The sequence below is a fragment of the Numenius arquata genome, chromosome 2, assembly GCF_964106895.1.
Source record: "Numenius arquata chromosome 2, bNumArq3.hap1.1, whole genome shotgun sequence".
Taxonomy (NCBI): domain Eukaryota; kingdom Metazoa; phylum Chordata; class Aves; order Charadriiformes; family Scolopacidae; genus Numenius; species Numenius arquata.
The window spans coordinates 86,618,791-86,644,106 of record NC_133577.1 but is presented as its reverse complement, the minus strand read 5'-3'; the positions used below and the strand labels follow the sequence as shown (position 1 = coordinate 86,644,106).

The 25,316-nt window shown below is 34.3% G+C and overlaps 1 protein-coding gene across 1 annotated transcript in view; it reads left to right on the top strand.

Moving 5' to 3' along the window:
• LRRIQ1 (leucine rich repeats and IQ motif containing 1) overlaps positions 1-25,316 on the top strand; it is a 113,956-nt gene that overhangs the window by 47,260 nt on the left and 41,380 nt on the right. Inside the window, exons 19-22 of the mRNA XM_074168290.1 lie at positions 12,050-12,171; positions 12,777-12,872; positions 13,213-13,298; positions 21,668-21,769. Of these exons, the coding sequence (XP_074024391.1) occupies positions 12,050-12,171; positions 12,777-12,872; positions 13,213-13,298; positions 21,668-21,769 (406 nt within the window). The remainder of the gene's footprint in view (positions 1-12,049; positions 12,172-12,776; positions 12,873-13,212; positions 13,299-21,667; positions 21,770-25,316) is intronic.

The window sequence follows — 25,316 nt, the reverse complement described above, 5'->3', positions numbered from 1 at the left end:
TTTTTGACAGCATTTGAAATTATTGACCAGGAGTTTCCTTCACATTTTTTTTACATATCCACACTCAGACATATAGCCATTCCTATTTTTTTGCTTGCCTTCCATGGCAACTAGGTAGCAGTTTTTCTCTTTCTCTTTCTCTTTCTCTTTCTCTTTCGAAGGAGGAAAGGGGGGGAGAAAAATAAAAACTACCTCATTTGTGCTAACTCTTGAGAAGTAAACACCATTAAAAACAACAAATCCTTTACATCTCCCATCTTTTACTATTCTTATCACATGTCCAAATTAGACACATACACTGTGTTTTGTTTTCTTTTCAGATAATCCTTCATGATGTGGTTTGTCTCAGGCTGTGAGCTTCTGATTGTGGGCTTGTGCCAGTGATTGCTGTTTTCTGGCTAGTGCCAGGAAATAAATGTATCCTATGGATTAGAAGGTCCCCATAACATTTCTTGTATCTTGACACTCTTACGCATGTCTAGCTCTTGTAATTGCTTATAAATGTCAGATCAGAATCCAGCCTTTCAGTATTGTATACTGCAAAGAATATGATCTTTTTTATATCAAACTTCTTATACAGTGTTACAGAAAAGCAAAAAAGTGTATAATGAAAATTTCATTAGATCCATCCTCCTCTTTTAAAAAGGAGGGAAAAAATTATCTCCTAAGTAACATATTGGAGGATCTATCTTTTCAATGAATGTGTATCAACAATCTCTTGATATGATCCTTCTTCTTCAGCCCCTTTGTTAATGAATTGCATGCCATTCTCAGTCTGTGGCATCATCAGATACATAAATTCTCTTTTCTACCTCCTTTACCAATAATGCTTATCTAAAAATGCTGAAATCTGTTTTTCTAGTTATCCGATAGATATCCTGGCCTTGGAATTAGGTTGTTGCATCAGTATCTGATAAAATAAACACAAACACAGCTATTAAGACTTGTGGCTGTCATTAACACTCCGATTTCACAGCTCATGCAGAATGCGCTCTGATTGCTTTCTGGCCTTACACCATGAGATCTCAGTTCTTAATGCCACCTGAAATTCTTTTAATTTTTAAACAGAAACTATATTCATGGCTTATCTCTAATTCTTGGTTAAATAGCCAGACTCAAATGAATACTTTCCAAAGGAAAGCCCACTAATGATGCATGACACTAAAGATATCATTTGGACCTTGTATTTAGCCAAATGGTATAGTATTTTTCTAAATGATATTTAGTTTGTATGACATATCAAAGTATAGTGATGTCATTAATTATGCTTCCTATTCTTATTTCTCTAAATACAATGAATTGAATAAACAGAACAAGCAATGGAAAAATATATAAAAGTGAAAAATGTCTCAGTTCTGTGGAGTTTTAGACTCATTACTGTAGCTTGAAAGGAAAATAATTCTAAACCAAATGCATAATTGTAAATGGAAGTAATAACAGAGCCATCAGTTCTCAGTGAGTACATTTGCATTTGGAGTCTCTTGAAAGCTGAGCTAAAGATCCCAAATCATTGAATATAACTTCCCTAAGTTCTAGTGTACGTATCAGAATCAGAATCAGAATCGTAGTGGTTGGAAGGGACCTCAGAGATCATCGAGTCCAACCAACAGTAAAAAAAAAAAAACAAAAAAAAAAAAAAAAAACCACCAAAACACCACAAACAAAACCACCACCCACCACCTGAACACACAACAACAACAACCAAACCAAAAACCATCACCCACCCACACAGCACCCCACCACAAACCAGTAATCTTGGACACTAGAGCATGCCCTGAAGAACCATGTCTACACATTTCTTAAATACCTCCAGGGATGGTGACTCCACCACCTCCCTGGGCAGCCCATTCCAATGCCTGATAACCCTTTCAGTAAAGAAATGTTTCCTAATATCCAACCTGAACTTCCCCTGGCGCAACTTGAAGCCATTACCCCTTGTCCTATCATCTGTGACTTGGGAGAAGAGACCGACCCCCGTCTCTCTACAGCCTCCTTTCAGGTACTTGTACAGAACAATAAGGTCTCCCCTCAGTCTCCTCTTCCCCAGACTGAACAACCCCAGCTCCCTCAGCCTCTCTTCGTAAGACCTGTGCTCCAGACCCCTCACCAGCTTCGTTGCCCTTCTCTGGACCCGCTCCAGCACCTCAATGTCCCTCTTGTGGTAGGGGGTATAGATGTGTATAGTTGTGTATAGATGGTGTTTAAAGGATCTAGTTAAATGTATGATATTTAGCATGTCCACATAGATTGCTTTCCATTGAAAAAGATTTTTTTAGTAATGCCCATTTAAAAATTTCAGGAGCTTTCCTAACTGACTTGTCTGTTCTCTGTGACAAGAGGCCATTGATGCAGCTAATATTGTAATTCAGTTAAACAGCAGTACTTTTGGAGAAACTAAAGAGGAAAGTGACATGCCAGCTTCTGTTGTCCTCCACACTTAAATCCATACATGTCTCATTGCCTGGAGCTTGAAGTCCTTTTAGTTTAGAACATAGCAGATGTTATTCAACCACAGCACAGCTTAACTCACCTGAACATATAAAAGTCCCAGAGAACACATGTAATGCATCCAGGGGGGCTGAAAAAGATGCCTGATGTCAGTTTGAGGTCACTCCCTATCATCTTTGAAAGGTCATGACAACTGGGGGAAGTTACTGCTGACAGACATCACACTCATCTTCAAGAAGGGCAAGAAGAAAGATCCAGGAAAGTAGAGGCCAATCAACCTTATCTCAGTTCCTGGGAAGATTGTGAAGCAAATCCTCTCAGAAGCCATTTCTAAACCCACCAAAGAAGGTGATTGGGAGTAGCCAGCATGCTGCTCTACTGAGCTGATCTACTTCATTACTTTCTGTCACAAGGTGACTGGCACCATGAATAAGGAGAGTGCAGTGCATATTGCATGCCTTTAGTAAGGCTGTCAACAGTCTCCCACAGACTTATTCTCAAAATTTGTTACGGTATGGGCTGGACAAGTAGACTGTAAGGCAAATTGACTGGACTGCCAGGCTCAAATACTTTTGTTCTGTGGTGCAAAATCCAACTTGTGGATAGTAATTAATAGAGCCCATCATGGATGGTATGGAGACCAAAATAATTAATATTTTAATTAACAACCTGTATGATGGAACAGAGTGCAATGTCAGCAATTGTGCAAATTATACCAAATTGGGGGCAGCAATCGGTATGCTGGAGGGTGTTCTTTAGAGCAGCCTGCACAGGCAAGATAAACAGGCTGATCTGAGTCTCGTGATGCTCAACAAGAGCAAGTGCAAAGTCCAATAAATATATTGGCTAGAGTCACCCCATGTGACACTGTTGGCTAGGGTCTGACTGTCTAGGAAGCAGCACTGCAGAAAAGGATCTAGGGTTCCAATGAACTTTCTTCACCATGCAATTCTTGAGTTTCTAATAGCGGAAATAGAGAAAGGGAAAAAAACAAAACCATACCCTATAACACAATCTTAATTTAGCTAAAAAATATATAACTTTATGTCTAGTTTGTCCTTGAATGGAGGGGGCTAAGGAATCCTAAATGCTTAATATTTTTGAAACCATCTCCTGATACTCAATCTAGTAGTTTTGTTTGTATGGAAAATACTTTAAAAATTTATGTCGATATGGAAATAGCAGTGGCTATTGATCATTTCACAAGTCTGAGTTTACAACAGGAAAACATCCGAAAGAATCAGCTCCTGAAGCTCTTGAATTTACCAGAGAGTCATGGTGCAGGTCCCAAAAGATTTAAATATTGAGACTACAGTTGTGCATCAACAAATTTAAACTTGCAGATTCATTTGTGCATAATCTATTTCAAATAGAAGAGTTAGTGCTAGGGACTTAAAAGGAGTACATTATAAGTGAAGTCAAGAGATGATTAAGACATATCTTCTTTAGAATTAAGCATTTGTAGTGTAATTAGAGATTTGTTTTCATCGGTGCTTGCAACTTAGTCCTTTGCTCTTTATCTTCCAGATACTTTTTCTCTCTGATTTCTGAAGTAGGGACTTTTTTAAAAAAAAGAAAACTTGTCTTGAAATTGAATCAATTTTCTCATGTGATATGGACTTTGAAAAATATTAAAGATTAGATGACTGTAAATTTGTGACTATTCTATTTTTGTTACCCTATGCTTCTGCCTGACTTCCCTTCCTTTGACAAACTGCAAGCTGAAGTACAGCTTTCTTTTCTATTGTGTTTTTAGTGATCATTCTCCAAACTTGACTGAACGTTTTGGGTTATCTTCCTTTGAAATTGTGTATTATTTGAATGTACAGTATTTAAGGGGTTTTGTTTGTTGGATTTTGTAATTCATTGCCCCTTGAGAGTTTTGTTTGTTTCGTTTTGTAGAGGTAGAAGAAGCTGGAAAAAGGCTTTTAGGGACAGCTAAAGTTTATGTAGATTTTTGAAGCATACATTTCTGATGCTTACTTGAACCATGTCTAACCTCTGAAGCTGAGGTCTACGCATCTGTATTTTTTTATTCCTGTATTCAAAAAAAGATGTAGGACCCAGAGCTTCCTTTGAACATTGACAGGCTTAAGTTAAAAATGCATTTCTAGAAAAGTTTGGGTCATGTAGGTCATGAATGACTGACATGAACTACAATAAGATTCAGACTTTTGTAGAGTTAATTGTGTATCTATGCATTCACCTTTTTTGTCAACGAAAACTTTTAGGGTCCCTGAAATTTTCATTATTCATTTACTTTTGTATATTCTGAAATAAGTTATTTCCATAATTTTGGTCATATGTATTTAGAGAAATTACATAGGTACATATATTAAATATATATATATATATATATTAGAATTTGAGAGAACAGTTATTTTTCTGAGCTTACTAACCAACTTGGAAAAATGACAATTGGAGAAGACATTCCTCAGTAAAATTTTCTTGAATGTTTTTCTTAACAGAACCTTCTGATTTTTCCAGTAATTGTCAGTATGTCCTTCTTATAAACGGACAACTACACAACTAAGCTTGTCTTCTAATTTTCCTACAAGAATGTACTCTAATAATTAACCAGCTTTTGTAAATCTATAAACATCTCTTGGGGTCAATTAATCATTGCAATGGTTCTTTGGAATCCATATGATGCTCACTACTTTTTTTTTGGCTGGAAACATTGTTTGGTTTTAGCAGTCATAAGAATGAAGCCATGCCCAGCTTTCTTTCCTAATTCTCTTGTCTTATATAAAGACAGGGTTGAAAAAGAAGCATTGCCAAAGGTTAAAATAACCTTTATTAGGGTGCTAACCTATTTATCTTCACCACATAAAATATGTGAAAAAGCATGAAAGACAAACCCAGAAAAAAAGACTATTTTTCCTACTACTTCCAGTTCAGGGATCTGAAACTCCATAAAATTTTTCTATAAAATGTATATACACTAAACTGTCTAATTAAATAGAAATCTGTATGCAGTTTTTTATAAAATTGTTCAAATCAATACATTTACATATAGTTTTAAAATGGCAGAACTTAATTTTTGTGGCATTGGAAATGGTATAATAATGCAACTAATAGATGATCCAGTGAAGGATGTTCATATTTGATACTATCTTAGCTTTGGAAGTTTTTTAGAAAGTCTAGGTCTGAATTGATATTCAACCTCCTAACATTGAATGAAGCTTTACATGTGAACTTGAGTTTCTCAGAAAAGTTAGCCCATAGAGTAATCTGATTCCTAAAGAGACTGGATGAAAGAAAAGGCTAAATACACAAAAATATTCAGATCTTCTATTTCAAAGGAAGTTTTCAATCACAGTCTATCAACAATATATAGATGAGCATAGAAAAGTGATCTGGTCCTTCTGTATCAGCTATAAGAGCTAAAAATTTGTGATTTCTTAAGAAGTTTGTCAAAACTTACTTATGCTTTTAGAGAAGAAATTTCTAGCAAGAATACTGAGACCTTGGCAGAGATGTTTAGTTTAAGAAATGAAAGATGTTGTCCTGGAGTAGCATTATATTTGAATGAAATGCCCCACAGAGTGAAATATGTTTGTCAGGAACCAAGAGAGAAAGTTACAGCTTTCTGCCAGATGAAAGACAGTACAGTATGGCTGGCTGTGGTATGTCCTTTTCTGTTGTGAGTATCCACAGCGTTAACCTTCACCATATGATCCTTCTGCCTGACCGTTCCTCCCAGTCTGAGCCATTATTTAACCTGCAGGATGTCTAGCACTAGGAAAAGTGGTTCTTCATGTGGCATGTATTGCCAAAAAAGAAATTTTGTCAGCTTATTTGGAATAGTCATAGAATGCTCGTGAACGTTCTGCCTTGGATTAAGGTAATGTCTTTCACTTGTCTTTTTTTAAACCTTTTGTTTTATTTTCTTGGCGAGAACTAGACTTTAACTGCACTCACTATTCAAATATACTCAGTAAAAACTAGGAAAGTAGAAATCAAGGACATCATCACCCTGAAGAACTTTATTTAAACTTGTATTCTATAGAGAAAACTAGTGGAAAGATTCATTCTAGTTTATTTATTTATTTACTCCTATTATATATTATTCTTATTAAAACCAAATTTGAATATAGAGAGGGTAGATACTTTGTAAAATCTGATTGAAAAGGGGCTATTCTGGCTAAGAATGACACTAACGGCGTGCCTCACTGAGGGGAGCAAAAGTCCAGAAAAATGGGTTAGACAAAACCAGGCAGATGATCCGGAGTGTGAATCTTTTTTTAAAAGCAAAGAATTCCACACACTATTTTTGTGAAATTGTCGTGTGGAAATATTTTTTTTAATAGAGATGCTTTTTTTCCCCCTCACAGTTCTCCTGTTGTAATGTTCAGGAGCCAGTCATGACTGAGTTCAGAGTGAGTTTTGGATACTAATTGTCTTCTGCTTGTTTATATTCTGTTGGGTAATTTTCCTGGTTTTATCTTAAGATACCATATGAATTAAAGCACTACATATATATCAATAAAACAATTTTTCAGGCTAAACCGTTGTTGTCCTGCAAACAGCGAATGAGTCAATGAGGAAAGGAAAGTAGAAGGGAAAGAGGTGTAAAGAGTTAGTTCTCCCCAGTTTTCAAAAATAGTTTCATGGTTCTATCAGATTGTGATTCATCTTGTGATTCTGATTTTCACCTTGTTTGGAAACCTGGGGTAGCTTCAGCTCCCATGACAGCAAACATGTTGGCCTTTTGGAGTTAATCTGCACCACTTCAGCAGTTATATGCTCTGAGCGATGTAAATTGTGTGCATTTTTTCTGGATTGACATAGAGATGACCTCAGCAACACACTGACTAGATGGCTATATTTGTCATAAGAAGTTAGATTACAGTTTTAAGGTGAGGATTCGTTTCCTAGATGTTAGCAGAAAGACCTTAAACCACCAATTTCCAAGGTCTGAAAGAATATACAAAGGGAAGGATTGTCCTCAACGTGTCCAACTTTCCATAAGCATCTGCTATTGAACTCTTCTGGAAACAGAGTACTGATGCAGATAGATGTGTGATCTGACCCAGAAGAGAGTTGTTACTTATCAAATGCTGGCCTTTCTTTTCAGCCTGTGTTGTTAATGCCTTCTTGCATTCTCTGCTTTTAACCATAGGACAGTTTTGGGGATTGGTTTGGTTTTTATTATACTCTTGTGATCCTCCTTGATCTAAGAGAGATGAAAGGCAATATGTGACAGCATTATTCACAGTTTGGGCAGTTACTTGTAGAAGTGCTTCAAAGCTGAGTGTAGGTTTGACACTGTGTCCTGGGAGCCATTTTTTGTTCATGGTTTAAATATGACTCAGGACAGCCCAAATAAAATGTATAGTTATTATAAAAGATTATGTAGCTCCAGAAGGTAATCCAGAACATATAAAAGATGCCTAGAATTAGATTGTATGAATAACATTTGCACTAAAATGCTTGTGAAAATTGAAACTTTTTTAAAATAATCAATACATTCTTTGATTTGAAACAAACACTGGAAATAAAGTGTGGAAGATACAGAAGCATAAAATATATCTTCAGATGAAGTGATGTGTGTTAAATCAACTCTATTTGATTTACACACACGTGTAAAGCTATATTATATACCTTAGTATTTATGAAATCAATTCCTTAATTTGACTTTCGAAATAAACATAAATATAGCATGCCTATAACTGTTTATGTAGACAATCAAACATTATGATTTTATTTGCTTTGTAATTCATCATCTTTTTTTTTTTTTCTCTTAGTAGACAATGTCAGTAGAAATGGATCTAGTTTTTAGCCTTAGGTATTGTTAAATCTGTCATAAACTTTGTGTTAATTATAGTTTAGGACTGTGTTATGGGAAAGATACGGACAGAAGTTTCCTGAACTTAGTACTGTCAAAATCTCAAGGGATAAACATAGTGGAAGACCATATATTTGAAAATCAAATCAATTATGTGTTTATTTTTATTGGCCAAAGCAAATGACAGTGTTGTATATTTTTATAATATGCTAGGCATTCAGAGTGCCAAATGTGCTTAATGATAAATAACATATATTTTTTGTCTTGCGTATTTATAACTTTGAATCACACTTTTGTATTTTCATTGATGTTTCTTTTCAACACTTAAGAACACTGAAAGATATTTTATAGGCTATGAAAGAAATAAAAACCCTGTGGAGAATATTAAACTAATAAATGGCAAACACTGGGCAAAGAAAATATTTGTAAGAAAAGTTTCAACCTAAATATTGAGAGCAAATACCTTTATTTGGGTTATGGTACAACTGTTAAGCAAAAGGATTTAATCAGTGTACTGTTTAAGTGATTCATGTTCCAAAAAATTGACTACAGCTTTGGAGTGCTAGTTTTCATTTTTCATGATTTTATTGAATTCTGAGTAAACCATTTCATCAGAGAGGTAAAAATTCAAATAGCTAGGATGCAGCCTTGACCTGAAATCTGACAGTAGACCTTGGATCATATTCACTACTAAGACATTTAAGTACCCAGGTAACTAATGGACACGTCATTGGACACATTAGGTCAATTGACATTTAAATTGCACAAGAAGTGGAAATCTACCCCTCTCCCAGCTGTATTGATTCTTTTGCAAATGGAGGAGGAAAAAATACTTCAGAAATTTGACATTTTCACATACTTTTATTTACCAGCAAAGTTGAAGACACATCTTTTACAGACATTGAGTTTACCTGTGACTGGATTGCATGCCCACACTTAGAAAATAGGTTAAAAACTCTCATCTGAAAAGCTAGAAATATGATTTGCATAGTGCAATTGAAGAGTAAATTCAAGGAGGACAAGGAGGAATAATATCTGATTTCAGTCAGTTTTTGGTCAGATTTCCTGCCTTTTTCGTAGTTATTCATTTTGACCATTCCACCCACAGACCCCAGGCAATTGCAAAATGTGAATATGTCATAGCTTTTTCTCGGCTGAGATACGAACTCATCAGTCTTCTATGTCTGAATTGTACCAATTTCACATCTTTAAATGATCACTTTTGGGATTTGATTTACTACAATCTGCTTCTGAAATAGATTTTAGCTATGACTTTTTTTTTTTTTTCAATGAAAATTGTTTTAATCAACCACTCAGTGGTTATCAGTGTAAGAGTAATCACTGAGGAGAGATAGGTTAGTGGGTTGTAGGTAAATGTAACAGTTAAAAAATGTGATACATTTTTTATGCGATTTGTGATACATACTTGTATCACATGCCATAGAGTTTATTTACATAGATTTCTTAACATATACAACCACCTGAGAGAGGAGGTGTGGTAAAAAGGGTAGTGTTATATATTTATCATGAATTGAAATGGTAAGAAGGGGAAGAGTGGTAAAGGGACATTATCTGTTAAAAATGAGGGCATAGAATCTATCTGGATTCATTAAATAAAAGAATGAAAAACAAAGCATACTGTAATCAAAGATTAGGGAATTTCAGACAGGGAATCAAAGATGTAAGAATGCATTCTTTTTAAGACATGAAAATAAAGTCAAAATTTATTTAAAATTGATTTTAAAAAGCTAGGTCAGAGTGGTAAAAGAATACTGGTTCACAGTTACCTAATAAATAAAAGAACTGGTCTTAGAGTCACCAAATGATGCGACCAGTACCTGAAGGAACTTTTTCAAAATAGCTGGAATATGACCCTTTAGTCTCTAAGATTTCAAAGGGCTTAGAAGACCTTCTTGTTCACCAATGTGCAAAGGCTGTGCAAAGTCCTGTTTGCACAAACTACGTAGTAAGGTATCCAGAGTTAGAATAATTTCCCAGGGTCAGAAATCAGTGCAATCTGAAATATTCTATGAATGGGAGAAAGGTAGTCCAGTTTTATAAATGAGACATTTTCAAAAGAATGAACCCCAGGCTCTTTGCTGCTGAAATAAGGACAGCCTGAATGACTGAGCCCTGTGTAAGTGAAGCCAAATTCTTCAGAGGTATTTACTTACTGTGTGGGAGTAATTTATTTCTCTCACTTATCAGAATATATTGAAAGAACATGTGGTCAAACAACTCAAGGACGTATAAGAAAAATAAGTCATATACAGGTTGAGTTTGAAACAAAATCTAAATTTCGTTTTTATGCAAGAAAACTGAATTCTGCCTTGAAGTGCTAGAGACACCAGTTAGCACCTAATTCTGTCACCCCTCTTCATTCCAAGCTGCTATGTTAGTTTGCAAATTATTCCATTATATCAAAAATAAAATTGATTAATTGAAGGAATAAGTACATATAACATTCACATTTTTAGCCCCAAATTTCAATGAAAACTATTCACCAATTCAGTTCAACTCAACAAAAGCAAGTCTGACAGAATCGGGCACCTACATCTGGATATAAAATATTCAATTAGTCAAAGACAGCAAACAAAGCTGTTCATGTTCTTTAGGCCTTTAAGTAGCTTAGGTTTGTATTTTTTCAGTTTGGCAGTCTTTTTAAATAACTTGTGTTTACTAACAATGTTGGGGTAATATTACAAGAATCAGAGAAGGAGAGGGTGCATCTTATTTAAAAAAACAAAACGTAACAAACCTAAAAACCCAGAAAAAACCCACAGCCCACAAATACTATTAATCTGGTTTATTTAAAATAAAACAGTACAACACAGCATCTCCAAAGGTGTTTTAAGTGCAATTGCTCTGCAGGTGGCAGTTCTGATATACGACTTGAAAACACTTGAAACAGTATGCAAGACAATTTGAAAGAGACTTTGCAAAAGTTATCAAAACTAAACTGATTATATCAGTGCACTATTTGACTTTACCCATTCATGCAGGCTGCGTTAGAGAAGGAATGGCTAGCTCTAGATTCCACCCGTTTCCCTTCAAAAACACTCCTGCTCTCAAACCAGCTGCACTGGCCAAAGGTAACATGTCACAGAAACTTCTTACTCTTCAGTCTTTTTTCATTCCTTAAGGATATGCTATTCCGGGGTGATTAATAAGACAATCTATTGACTTGAAAAACATAATTACTTTTAGAAGTCTCAGACTTCCTCCTCATCTCCAGATGCAATTTTTCTTTTAGATTTTCTTTCATTTGCTTAGTTTTTTCTTTATTTTGGATTTATTTCAACACTTTGCTTCACAGTAGCAGAAAAAAAGATGATGTGCTTCATCTGTACATTTGGCAATGGATTAAAAATTGCTAGTTGACACACTATTTTAAAAATACTATGATCTGCATTATATGACAACAGCTGAATGTTTTCAGAACAGCTAAAGGTCATTGAACTGTAATGTCTGCTAGTTATTTGATAAACTTTGAAGTTTTAGCTTTTTGTTTTGGTAGGGTTTTCTCTTCTTGTTGTAAGCGTAGTATTACTAATGTTTTATTTCCTACAATTAAAAGAAGGGAGTCTTATATATGTTTAATTCATTATATTTGGGGATGTTAAGTATTATTAAAGTCACCTTTTTGCCCTATTTGGTTAGTTGAAGGTAAGGTCTGTAATGGGCATATCACCATTAAGAACATTTTCTGTTATATTAACACACTCTGCAAACCCTCGTACAGTTTTACATTTTAAACTCAAACTTGCAGGAATCATCAACTGCATTCTTTTTCTTTCTCTTACTTAAAAGTATTCTAGGCCTTCAAATTCCAGTGAACATTCAAATAGTTTGCCATTGTCACCACAAGATGTTTGGCAGTGTGTTAACAGACCATATTTATATTCAGCAGAAAATATCCACTTTCATAGCAGGTAAGCTAAACAATATATTTTCTCTGTTATATTTAGTTCATTTGGACTTGACAGAAATCAGAAGAACTTGAGACTCTTTTCTGATGCTTTTGCTACTTTTGGTTAATATAATATTACTAGAGTTAAAATGTATTTACTTGTTAAAACTAAATATATAAAATTCAGTGGTTATTTTTCATTGACTACTGGAATTAAGAATATAAAAATATATATGCAGTTTTTTATTTATCTAGGTTTGTCTGTAAATCATAAAACTTGTATTTTTAATGTATATCATAACATAGATGTTGAAATAGAGATTTGTAAGACTAGATAAAGATTAAAAGGGATTTCTTACACAGCTGCATTCTTTTGGAGAGAAAGGACAGAAATATGCTTCAAGTAATTGAAACATAAACATTTCAAATTGATGGCAGACTTTTATTACTCTCCAAGATAAAGCCTTCCTGGAGCATTAAAATAGATTTTTTTGTATTGTTTCCAAGCTTCAAAAGTGCCTTTAAAAAGCACAAACAATTTGCAGAATAACAAAGGCTGCAAAATAGTCACTGAGAACCTTTCTTATTTACCCACCTTTCAGTATCACTCTTATACTTTGTTTTCAGATCAAGAAACGGAACACTGTCACAGCTCTCTGACTGGAAAGAAAAAAAGCCATTTTCATTCATGTCTGAAAAAGAAGAGAAAATTTCAGAAGAATGGTATGTTAAACTATTTTGCTTACGTAGCAACTTCCAGGAATAGGTATAGGTTGGCTGTTGTTGCTTGCTTTTTTTAAGTTCCACCTTTCAAGAATCTCTGTTTTCTACCAAAGTGAAAATTATTGTAATTACCTTTACAAGTGTCTGTGCAACCATCTTAAGAATTTACAATAATGTGATGTTAAGCATTGCAGCTATCTGCGCAATTCAGAAAGTTTCATATGATGCCTAAGGAGTTCTATGCACTTGTATTCTTTTTGAAAAGTGCGTTATACAATAATATGCAGTTGGTGTAACATAATATATGTGAAATGTTTAGTAAGGTATTCTCTTCCCCTAGGGGTTTTAAGGATATTTCTACTGCACAGCTAATGCTGAAGAGGGCCCATAAAATGAAGCCCAAAAAATACAGTAATAAAAAATTAGGTAAGTTAAAAGTTTAAAAATGGTTCTATTGATGGAATGTTTCTATTCTTAAATCTCAAAATAGTGTTTCTCTTTTAAAAAGTTTGCTTACACACAACATTAAACATTGATTTGAATAAAGGTGTTGTGTGACTCAGGAAAAATAACTCAGTTTAAATCTCTGTAAAGAAATAAATTATTTCCAGTGATAAAATATTCAGATTCTAAAAAGCATTCTACTGGATTTTTAAGTTGAATATTTGACAGCTATGTTAAACAGAAATTTGTTTTTGTTCATGTATCTTTTTCTAGATGTGAAGTTTATATTTCTGCATTTTGTGCTTATATTTTTCTCTTGGGGGAATCTCAGGTCAAAATTATTGACTTGTACAAGAACTGTTTATGAAAATGACAGTTTGATAAATATGAAATGAAATAATATTTTTATAGTAAATATTCACTGTAGAAATAGATAACACTTATCCAGCTTCTCTGTAATTTTCTTCTGGTTCTTCACAGATACTTCCTATGTCAATGAACCTTTCTTAGAATCATCAACTGTTAGTACAGTATGCTAATACAAATGTTAATGGAATACGTGTCCTGGTTTGAGAGGGGTGCATAAACCATGACAATACATTAAGAAAAATATTAATATATTAGTAAAATACTGCTAGTATAAGAAACTTTCACATGTGTAAGAACCTGGTTCACGATAGGACCTAACTTTAAATGGTCTTTGGAGAGTGTACTTTTATTTACATTTAATTTTTTTAAATTGTATCCCAAGCTACAGTTAATTTGTATAACTTTGCAAATCTCTTCTGTATTAAGTGTTGAAAATACTGAAAGACATTTTGCTCTTGGAAAGGAAAAAATGTAGCCTACAGATAAAGTTAAGAAAAATGCTTTTCTGTGTAATTTCTCTACTTTAAATATCATGACAAAAAAGATCTCTTGGTAGAAAAAAAAAGAAAAAAAGGAGAGAGCAGCATGTAATCAACAAACTGTGCTTTTTTGGTATGGAAAGGAGAAAAAATGGATTATGGTGGTTAAAGTGATTCTATTTAGGTCTTGATAGCTTCCCATGATGCCCTACTATGTTACCTAAAAAAAACCCAAACAAACAAAAAACCAAAAAAAAACCACTTAAGGAAATATCTGGTGTGCAGCTGAGTTTTTTACATATGTTCCATTTGGTGGCCTGTGTATCATTTTTTAATGAATAGAATTTACTAGTTTATGTCATCTTTTCTCCATATGCTTTCTGGTTTATGTTAGTAGTAATTGATCCAGTCATAAATGTCTGATTGAGAATATCAGATTTGCTATCCTATTTTTGTTGTATTTCTAATACATTTTTTTAAATATGTTTCTATTCCCTTTGTTCAGGTTATTCAGTATGGCATATGTGTGTTGAGCTTTTTAATGTATCACTTGGAATATCCTCCAAGTACATGACTCGTGTTGAAAAAATTAACAAAACATTTGCACATTGTTTTTATAGGTTCAGATTTTCTCTTCTTGACACTACCTCATATAGGAATTTTTTGTCTTTCTACTACAGCAAGCAAAAAATAACCTGTATATATAATTTTCTGGTATAGAGTTCTCTGGCAGTCATTAAAATCATAGTCTTTTTTTCAGATAAGCAGAAAGCATAATTTCCAGAACCAAAAAATATGACTGAAAATTTTGGACATGCAATCCTTTTTCAGTATAAAGATTATCAACCCAACTATTCTTTCTTATACAGCATACTGACAAAGTCATTTCTTCTTGGTCAGTAAGGACCAAATAGACTAAAAGTCAGCTGTTGCACTAAAAAATAATCCTGATGGAATATTCCCCATGTGAGAAGAATCTCCATGTATATAATAGTGTTTTACATCAGCTACTTCCTCTGAAGTGGTGAGAGCAAGTCAGGGTGTTGTTGAGAGTCTGGTTGAACAGAGTGTCTTTCAGCATTTAAATTAGAGTATAGATATACCTTATCCTGAGGCCAGCCAGCTCCAGATCAGGAAACTGTAACCAGATCCATTAGGCTGCCAGTATCTTTCTTGGATCTCTATGTGGTACAGCTCATGCTAGAATACTTACAATTCCAGTATAACTAGAGAGAGAGAGAGAAAGGTCACAATCTTAGGCCATTGCTTTAAGTTTAACCCTACCTAAGCAGGAATTCCATAAGAGACTTTTTCCCGTCTAATATTTAAAAGCTGATTGAAATTCATCTGAATAAGTAGATGGATGCCCCATCTCTGGAAGTGTTTAAGGCCAGACTGGATGGGGCTTTGAGCAACCTGGTCTAGTGGGAGGTGTCCCTGCCCATGGCAGGGAGGTTGGAACTTGATTCTTTAAGGTCCCTTCCAACTCTAACCATTCTATGGTTCTATGATTCTATGTCAACATTGTCTTTTAATGGTTCCATAGAAATTAACATTCTGTCACCTTCATCTCCTCTGAAATGAGCTTCATCTGTCTTGTACTTACTGAAGCTGTGTATGAAATCTTGTAGGATTTATTTTTAGTAGTATTATTTCTGTTCTTTCATTTGAATTTCTGGATCCTCAGTGTTGTAACTACAACTGTTTCCTTTTTAGCTTTCTGATTTAAAATAGTCGAAGGTATGCTAACTACAATAAAATAATTCTGTTAGTGGTACAGATTCCTATCCACTAGAAAATAAGTAGCCTGCATCCACTTAAAGTGTGAATTATAAGGTGTAAAAAAGCAGTTTTCCATGTTACATCCATTTTCTACTATATGTCTGAATTTAAAGCAAAACTTTTAAGTTCTGACAAAAAGCAAAGCAACAACAACATCTAAAGGTTCTAGATATAAATAAATTATAAGCTGTTAACAAATAAGCTGATAGTTTTTATGCTAAGGTTTCAGCATCATCCCAAACATATTTTGTGTGCTATTGAGCTCTTCCATGGTAATGCTCTTATCAGTTGCCAGTAATGCTAAGCTACTGATGGGTTTTGTAGGAACAAATGGCCTGTCAGAGTATGCTCTCTGCTTCCATAGGCTATCAAACTCCTTTGCCTTAGGCCTGAGGTTCACAAATACAAGGTTTTAAATCAGCCTTCATTCAGACAGTTTTGGAATTGCTCTTTAATATAGTCAAGACATCTGCTGGATTGGAACTTGGACTGGACAGTCTTGAACAGCTTCAATTCTTAACATCCTCATGTGTGGGCATTTATTCTTTTTCAGTTTCCATCTAAAGCATTTGTCTTCTCCTAGTGAAACAGTGATGGGATTCATTTGGTTAATTATAGAAGTCCACATCTGAGCTAGTCATCTGCATTCCTTTATGGAAAGAAATAGCCACCTTAAATGCTATTAATTTCCTCCTAAAATATAATTCAAAAACAGGCTACTTGAATCTCACTGTAAAAGCACTTATAGTTCTTCATTGCCCAGACACAAAAGCTAGAGTGACTGGATGAGGTATAGTTAAAGTGAAGATATGTAGAAGTAACTGAGAAGTATCTTACCTCATGTGTCTGGCCACATACCTTCTCAGTAGTGAGAAAAATATGGAAAATACTAGCAAGTGCACTGAATCCTGTGGTTTATGTTACAAAGAAGAGCTTAAAGTAGCATAACCTTATAATAGGGAGTGATTCAGGCAATGCTTATATTGCAGTAGACCAGTCCCACCAACTAATGGCCTTAAGGCCTGTTTTGCCCTAATCCACTACAGTTATGTATGCTTGTTTATGTAGTTAAATAAAGTTGTGGCCTGTATTTTAACGATACCAAATGTAGACTGTGTCTGCTTCAACTATTTTTACTCTACAGTAAGATAATACAAAAATTGTGGGCAAGAAACCAGAAATTTTGCAGCCAAGTAGAACTGGCATAAAGTCAGAAATATTCCTGTTTATCATGGTTGCATAAAATGCTATAGAAATTCTAATTAAAAATCTAAATACAGCAGACATTAATGCACCTCACTGTGCTTAAAAATTATGACTCATAATAATCCTGGCTTCCTAAAGATGTCTTGGCACAGCAGTACAGAATTTCTTGCTTAACTTTGAATTTTCTTGCTTCTGTGGATTTTATATTAGCCTCTAAAAGCTAACTTCTTTTTCTTTTAAGATGGCTGGAAGCCTCATCTTGCTTTCAGCTTGTCTCTCCTACACTGCTGTATTACTTCTTGTTTAACCATTTCCTCTCCAAAGGAAAGCTCTCTTGGCAGTGACTGCCAGCATAAGCTTGTGAAAGCAGCCAGAGCAGGCCTTGGCTTGTAGAACCAGAACACAATAATAAATATATTTCAGAGAGGTAAGCAAATATTTTCTAGTTTAGAAATTAAGACAGCAATGCAATACTAGTTAAAAAAAAAAAAAAGAAAAATAAAAGAAAAAAATACCCAGTCCACCCCCCTCAAAACCCACAACCCCAAACCAGATATCTGACTATACAACATTCATTTGTTGAATTAACAACAGTTGGAATAAAAATCTGAGGGATATTATTATTCCTTGTTACACATTACATAAATGACCACTAATCTATTTTTTCGTAGTAGCAGAAAGAAAGATACTTTTGTTGTTGTTGCGTATTCCACGTAGCAATATCATCTGGAAACTCCAACCATGGATGAGTTGGAGTTCTAATTGCTGTTCAATTACGGAACAAAATGTGGTCTTTCTTCCAAATTAATTTACAAATTGAATTGTCTTATAGATAAGCATCTGTCACTGTGCTACTTTGATTTATCAACTCTTTAAAGTTGGCACAGATATGTTTATGTTTTTCTAACTACAGATATTGCAAAACAAAAATGAATGACAGTCATTTAATTTTTTCAGTTTCACATATTATCAAGAAGTTGTTTAGCAAATGTGGTGCCAGATCAGGCAGTAACTATTCCTTCCATATTGTTTCTATAACATTTCTTGTGTTTGTCCAACTTATCTTCTATATTTGGAGTCAGCCAAGCAATGTGCATTAAATTACCTCCCTGGTTCCTAGATTGCCAGCACAGATCATCGTCTAATAAGACACATTTAAAAGAGTATGCCAGAATCCAGGAAGATACTTGTATGATTTTGAACTATTGGACTCTTTCACAGTTCTCTGTGTGAAATCTAAGATATTTGATTGCTTGTCATCAAAGCATACATGCAGTTCATTTCCCTAGCTCACTCAGAGACTGAAAAGTACTACTATTATAAAGTAATCTATGTAATATTGCCTACATTTGGGACTAGATAAAGAAAAGAACTCATTTTTAATAATAAAATTGCTGTAGGCAATGGTTGAGGTGATCCAGGTAGGTACAAATTCAAGTAGTCTGGCACTGTGTTAAATCCCTGTAGATTACTTAAGTTATTTTGCAAAGACTCAAAGATAAATCTTCTGATAGAAATCTCTTAGAAGAACAATTTCCATCATTTCCCTCGCTTCCCAGTTCATGGACCTTCTTTACTGCTGATATCCTTGTGCACAAATAAATGTTTGAAAAATCTAGGTTGGCACTTATAAGTTCATGTGACTTCACCCAAAAGTCCTTGGTATAGTTTAACTTTGGACTGCTTGGAGTTGTCATAGAATTGCATGGGAGGCTGGATTAAGGCAAGATGACATTTAAAAAACATTTTGGAACAATTTCAATAGACTCACATAGGAAAAAAGTGTGTTATTTCAGGAATTATTTTAAGTTAATCAAAAATAGTTTGGAAATCCTCGATCACATTTTGTCTTGAGAGTTTTCAAATCAATTCTGTCACTTTGTCTTTGGCCTTCTATTGAAGAAAGAAGCTCTTTTTGTAACTAGCATAAAGCTAGTAGAAGTTAGAAGTCTTTTTATCAACCCTCTATCATATCAACACTGTACGCTGGATGTTGGAAAAATTGTAATTACAAAAAATTTATTCTACATATTTTTATCTATGTATAGTACTCATATGGCTATGTATCTCACAAATGTAGAAAATACAACTTTATACTTTACTTACTGTCATACTTCACTTAAAATATTTTTTATAACTTTTGTTACTTAAAATTTCAGAGAGAACTTTTAAAATACAATGTATTACTATTCCAAGATACTTTTATCACAAATCTTACTGTGATATATTGCCCCAAAAATTTGCTACCCTGAAGAACACTAGGTTGCCACAAATTTATTTTTGAGTTGGGAGGCATGCCAAAATAGGCCTACTTTGTCCATCTATACACATTGAAAATATCTAAAAGTGTGGTAATCCTGTTTGTGAAAAAAGATCCCATTATAAGAATCATTCTAATAATGTACCTTTAAAACAAATGCAGTTAATCATTCTTAATTGTGCTTCTTGTGTTGTTTCATTGAATTTATACTCTAGTTAGAAAGAGTGGGTTAAAATGACTTTAAATCTGACATCCTCTGGGTTAATCTGGAAGGTATAATCATCATACAAGATGAGAGCTTCTTCTAGACAATTTGAGACGGATAACAAAGTATAAGGTAATGCTGATACTGCCTTGAGAAGGCGGCATGGCCTAAATTGCTTCCATCCATATTTTCCATGATTCCTTTGTTACTCAAGTTTGCTGCTTTGTGAGAGGTTTGCACCATTAAGAACATTCTGTCAACCAAATGCTGCTGCAGTGTGAGCTGACCAAGCATACCATAACATTTTGACCCGTTTTGTCAATGTGTTATCTCTTAAAGTATCCACAGCCCATTAGAGATCTTCTCTGGGCTTGTAAGGCAAAGATACAGTATGTCTGTGTCATCTTGCTTGTGTCAAGAAAGCATTCGCTGGGGAAAAGTGGAGCTCTTGGGATCCCTTTATGTTCCATCAGTTAGTAACTGAAGCATCTACTGCAAATATGGAGGTCTAGTTAAAACCAAATTTATAAATTGCTGTTAAATTTTGTAAGAAATTGCCCACTGACTTAACAGGGCATTCTGATCCTTTATTTCCATAAATAAGGAAAACAAATAAAAAACTTCTTACTTTGCTGCAGTATTATAGATGCTCTTTAAGCTCTTACAGGCTCTCTCAATAAACATCAACAAGGTCATGTAACAAGCTCAAAATAAAGCATCAGACGTATCTAGTAATGTAAATTTATTCTGTCTGAATTCTATTTGAGTCTTTCCATCTTCTCTGTTTTCCTGCTCTATCTGTTCTGGCAGTGTCTCACGTACTCATTTTTGCTGCACTTGCATTCTTTGTGAAAACTTAGATCCTTTCCTTGCCATATCTTCTTTCTTACTAAGTTCTATTTCTGCTTTCCCTCTTTATTAATTTCTACTCTTTTCAGACAGTTTGTAGTCACCTTTGTAGACAAACCTTTTCTGCCTCATTGTTTCTCAGATGTTCCTGAGAGACTGTCTGCTTGTGCTATTTTCTTCTTTTAACCATGTAAAACGTATTTCTTTGATTTTTCCTTTGTCTTGCTGTAACTTATCTTATTATACTCAGTGTCATACCTGAAAAACCCTATATACTTTTGCTCATCATTATATCGTTGCTTTTGTTTCTACATTCTTCTCGGTCCTTTTTTTTTTTAATAAGTGACTGGTTTATTCGGCACTGTGCATAGAATTTTCACATTCTTTCTAACCCACTGTTTCCCTTAAATTCCTACTTTCCTCTTATGTCAAGCAAACAATTCTTCCTCCACATAAGAAATAATGCATGAAAATCACCTTTCCTTAGCTGTGTGGTTTTCCATTAGTTCAGCTTAATTAATTATTTTTTAATATATGTAATTTATTTTAATTCATTAGTTAATTAAACGTTCTTTCCCACCTAGGAACATATATTACCAATATTTATAGACAGTTCTGTGTTCATCTTTCAAGTTTTCAAAATAATAGTTATGAAACTAATCAAGTTTTCATACCGTGGCATATAGATGAGTCTATAGATTTTTGGAGTATTTTTTATTTCAATAGGGATGGGACATGGAAGAAGGTTAGTTAATTTTCTGCAAGTTTAGCCTCAAAAAATAAACTGCCTCCTGTAAAACTTCTAGGCGTAAATGACTGGATTTAGACTGCTGAATAATTCTGAACCAAACCTTTTAGAAACAATGCTTGGCATATGCTGTTAATATTTCTGCTTTAATTTCAAGCTTTAAAATCAGATTTTTTAATATTTTCTGCAAGTATATGCTTTAGAATTTATTTTTAATTTGGAGATGAGCTAACTAAAAGATCAACAGTGTTAAAATCCTGCAAAATAGTGACCTTGGCTCTCAGTTGCACATGTATTTATGTTGCTTTATTTTAGAAAGTGTAATCCTTTGTGAATATAAAACCTACTTTTAAAAGTATTTTCATTTATTAAGTGGCTAAAAGGTGAAAAACTGCTTGAAGGAATAAATGAGCCAGGTCTGACCTTTGATTTTAACTTGTTCTTTTCGTCTAGACCCAGCTGTGCGCCTGGCGTTGTTCAAAAACAATGAAAATAAACATCTCCATTTGAAACCACCAAGGAAGACACAGCCTATAAATGCTGGTTACTTTGAAGGTATGAACAAGCATTTCACTTTATCTCTATGCATATAAGCATATATGTCTTCTAATGTCTTTTAAGAAAGATTCCTTGAAATGTAAAACAATATGCACAAATAGAAGGCGGCAGGAGTTTAAAGTTCTTATCTGTTTCTAGGTATCTCAAGTTACAGCAGTGAAACATTTCAGTTTCAATTAATTGGGGAGGCAGGGGGGTTCCAAGAGATTAATTCATAGTGAACTGGTGCCTAATTTATTTATTTGTTATTATTATTATTAAGTCTTCATCACAAAAATAATCATCATAAAAACATAAAAGCATGTCACAGAGGCATGAAACACAAAACACTAGAATAAAAATTTATAAATTAAAAATCACTCAAATTCTTCACTTGTCACCTTTTATCAAGCTAGCCATTAATTCCTGATGTTTGTTAACATGTTTTTAGGAAGTTAATTTCATAAATATTCTCTAAAAAATGATCATTCAACAGAAGACAAGAAAAGAATCTTCAGCATATGATTGGCTTACAAAAGCCTTTAAATACTGATGTAGCTCTTTTACTGTTGAAATTCATGTTAAAACTCTCCTTAGTTTCAGTACAATTAGAATAAGGCCAACTCTATTTAAAATAACCTTGTTGGAAGAAGCTGAGCATCTCCAGAGGCATTGTTTTTAGACTGTTTTGATTCCTTTTGCAACTCAATAGTGTGCTCAGAAAGTTGTCACCTCTGTCTTTTTATGCTATCTGATTTGGTCCCAATCCCACAAAGTAAAATTAAAAATAATAATACTATATTAAAATTCACTGAGTGAAGATAGAAATTAGGACCCTTCTGAGACAGGTGTGCAATCAATCTGAGTATACCTGAACTGCAATTCAGTCAATTAACTTAGCTTAAATTAAAAGTCCAAATTTGCCTCACATTCATAAGCCGGTGCTCAAATTTGGTGGGAAACAGTTCTTGGTGAATTCTGAAGAGGAAAAGTGTTTGTTTTGGATCCAAGCGTGCATTTACCTAGAATACAGAGAGCTTGTATATGATGTGCCTGACTTGGCATTCCCAATGTCTTATGTCTGTTCCTGTGGCATATGCTTATGTGTCAGAATGCATCATATGCTGAAGAAATAGGACATGCAAACTGCCTGCAAAACACTGGATGCCCAAAGCCTACAAGCAGTAGTGTGAATGTTCAAAGCTATGTCAAAGAGATAAGCTTGATACCAGCCTCAGTACCCTAAAGTCAGTGTAGGTTTAGCTTAACTTTCCTTCCACTGCTTTATCTGTTCCTGCCTGGAGATGTTTCTTTTCATTTTGGAAAGCCAATATAAGCGTTCTAAATATTACTGAAATTACTTTTTGAATACACGGAGGGAAGGCACCGTAGCTGATTAGCTATCAAAAGACAGGCGCTGTCGTGGCACTCTTGTTTGCCTTTCATTTCAAGGACGATTGTACTCCTTTGGCCAGCTAATAAACAGATTTTTTTTCAGCAATCTTACTGGGTGCTTACATGCAATCTGCTGAGCCTTCAAGAAGACAAGCAATACTCTTCTGATTGACCAGAATATAAAATTTTTCTTCTACCTAAGGCTTTGCTACTTCAGATGATATGGCCAGAAAACACTCGGTTGTGAATTAGAACCCAGAATGCAGCACAGCGCATTTATTTATGTGTATGTGAGATACCATCAGACAGAACTAAGAGTTTCTAAATTTAGAATTTGGTGACACCTTGCATGTTATTTACTGCAAAGTGAAGCACCTGCATGATAATTTCACAGAGTTGTGTTATCAGTCATTTCTTCCCTCACTCACAGAAAAGCTTGTTTCCCATTTCCCCTCTCTCACCTTTTGACCATTTCTTCCTCTTTTGCCTGGAATGGATTTCTTTGGGTCTGTTCTGCGATCGGAGTTCTTTCTGTAACAAGAAGGTGGAATGTTTTCACTCTGTATCCATAAATCTTGTGGACATCGTATTTTAAGTCAAGAGAGAACACAGTCCATTGCATGGTGGAAATAAACTTCCTCCATTCAAGCCCTTTTACTTTCACAGAGTGGTAGTCAGTGCTCTGGTAGAAAACTCCAATCCATCTCCTTCATAAACCACTAAATAAATCTTAAAACAAAACAAAACAAAAAAAGTACATTCTAAATATTCCTGCTTTATTTCTTTAAATTGGGAAATGGGGAGAGAAGCCATAGCATCAACAGCAAGTACACATGTGTTATCTGTTAAATAACAGAATCACTACTTTTGAAAGGGGATGCCCTCGGAAGTGAAACAATTAGAACAGTTTTAGATTTTCAAACTGGAACACATCATGGTAGCGAATATTTAAAAGGTAATCTAGTTAAACTGTACGATGGATGTCTTTCATCTTCATTGTGTCTTTAGTTTCTGTTTAAAAATGCAAAGACAAAAAGGAATAAAAAATTAGAGGTATAAAAATAAATGGTGAAGAGGTATGAGCTTGATATCTGATGCTTGTGTGTTTCTGAGATAAAGATTGTATTCTGTCATAGTTTGCCTCCTTATGTAAGTTACTGCATCATATTGACAGTTTTGCATCACGCAACAAAGTTGTCGTGCATAACCTTTAATCCCATATCTCTAATTTGACATACATATTGTAGGAAAATACACCTTCAAAAACTTGAGTGACATCCTGATTTTTTATAAAATTTTAGAAGAGTCGTCATTCTTTACTCACTGATGTTATAAAAATCCCCACAGGGCACCATCATTTCACGTGTGTATCACAAAAGCATACAGAAGTTAGTCAGAGACAAACCCCTTTGTATTACACGCTTCATCAACAGCATAGGAAACGTTGTTCTGTCAGACAAGAATTTACCATCTAAAAATACAAGCAACATGTGAAGGCACCAACCATGGGAATGTAATTAAATGTTAGTGTATATTTGTGTGTCTATATATGTGTATGTGTCAATACATATACATACAATACGTGTGTATACGCATACAAATATATATGCATATACTATGAGTACAAGTAGGTACATGAATTCAATAAGCATAGCACTTATGCTTTTTTTACTTGTATATTTTGAAAAGAAAGTAAATTATGAACACTTGCTCTCTGGTGTAATTTGTGGTATCAACATGCATTTTGTAATCCTAATGCTTTCTGTCTAGATGCTGTTTCAGTTTCTTTAAAATTAATTTAACATGGTCACTGTATAATACAGGTTCATTAAAACTATTATTTAAAAATATAATAGTTTTGAGTTGTAATTATATGTTGTGACATTAACTTCATTAGTTTATAAAGTAAACCACAGAATATGCAAGTGTAAATATGTGTTTACTGCTTCTCTTAAGATACCATAGCCTGATCAAAAACCTGAAGACAGATGAAAGCCTGACTTGATGTACTTTCACTTCTGATGATTTACTGGACATTTCCTGGGATTATGTATATTACACTGCTTTTTTTGGTGTGATAGGGTTATGCTTTCAGCACGGTTGTTGAGTTTCAGTTAGTGCCAGTTAGCTGATAAACAAAATATGCCTGCTTAATGTTGTATTGAACGTT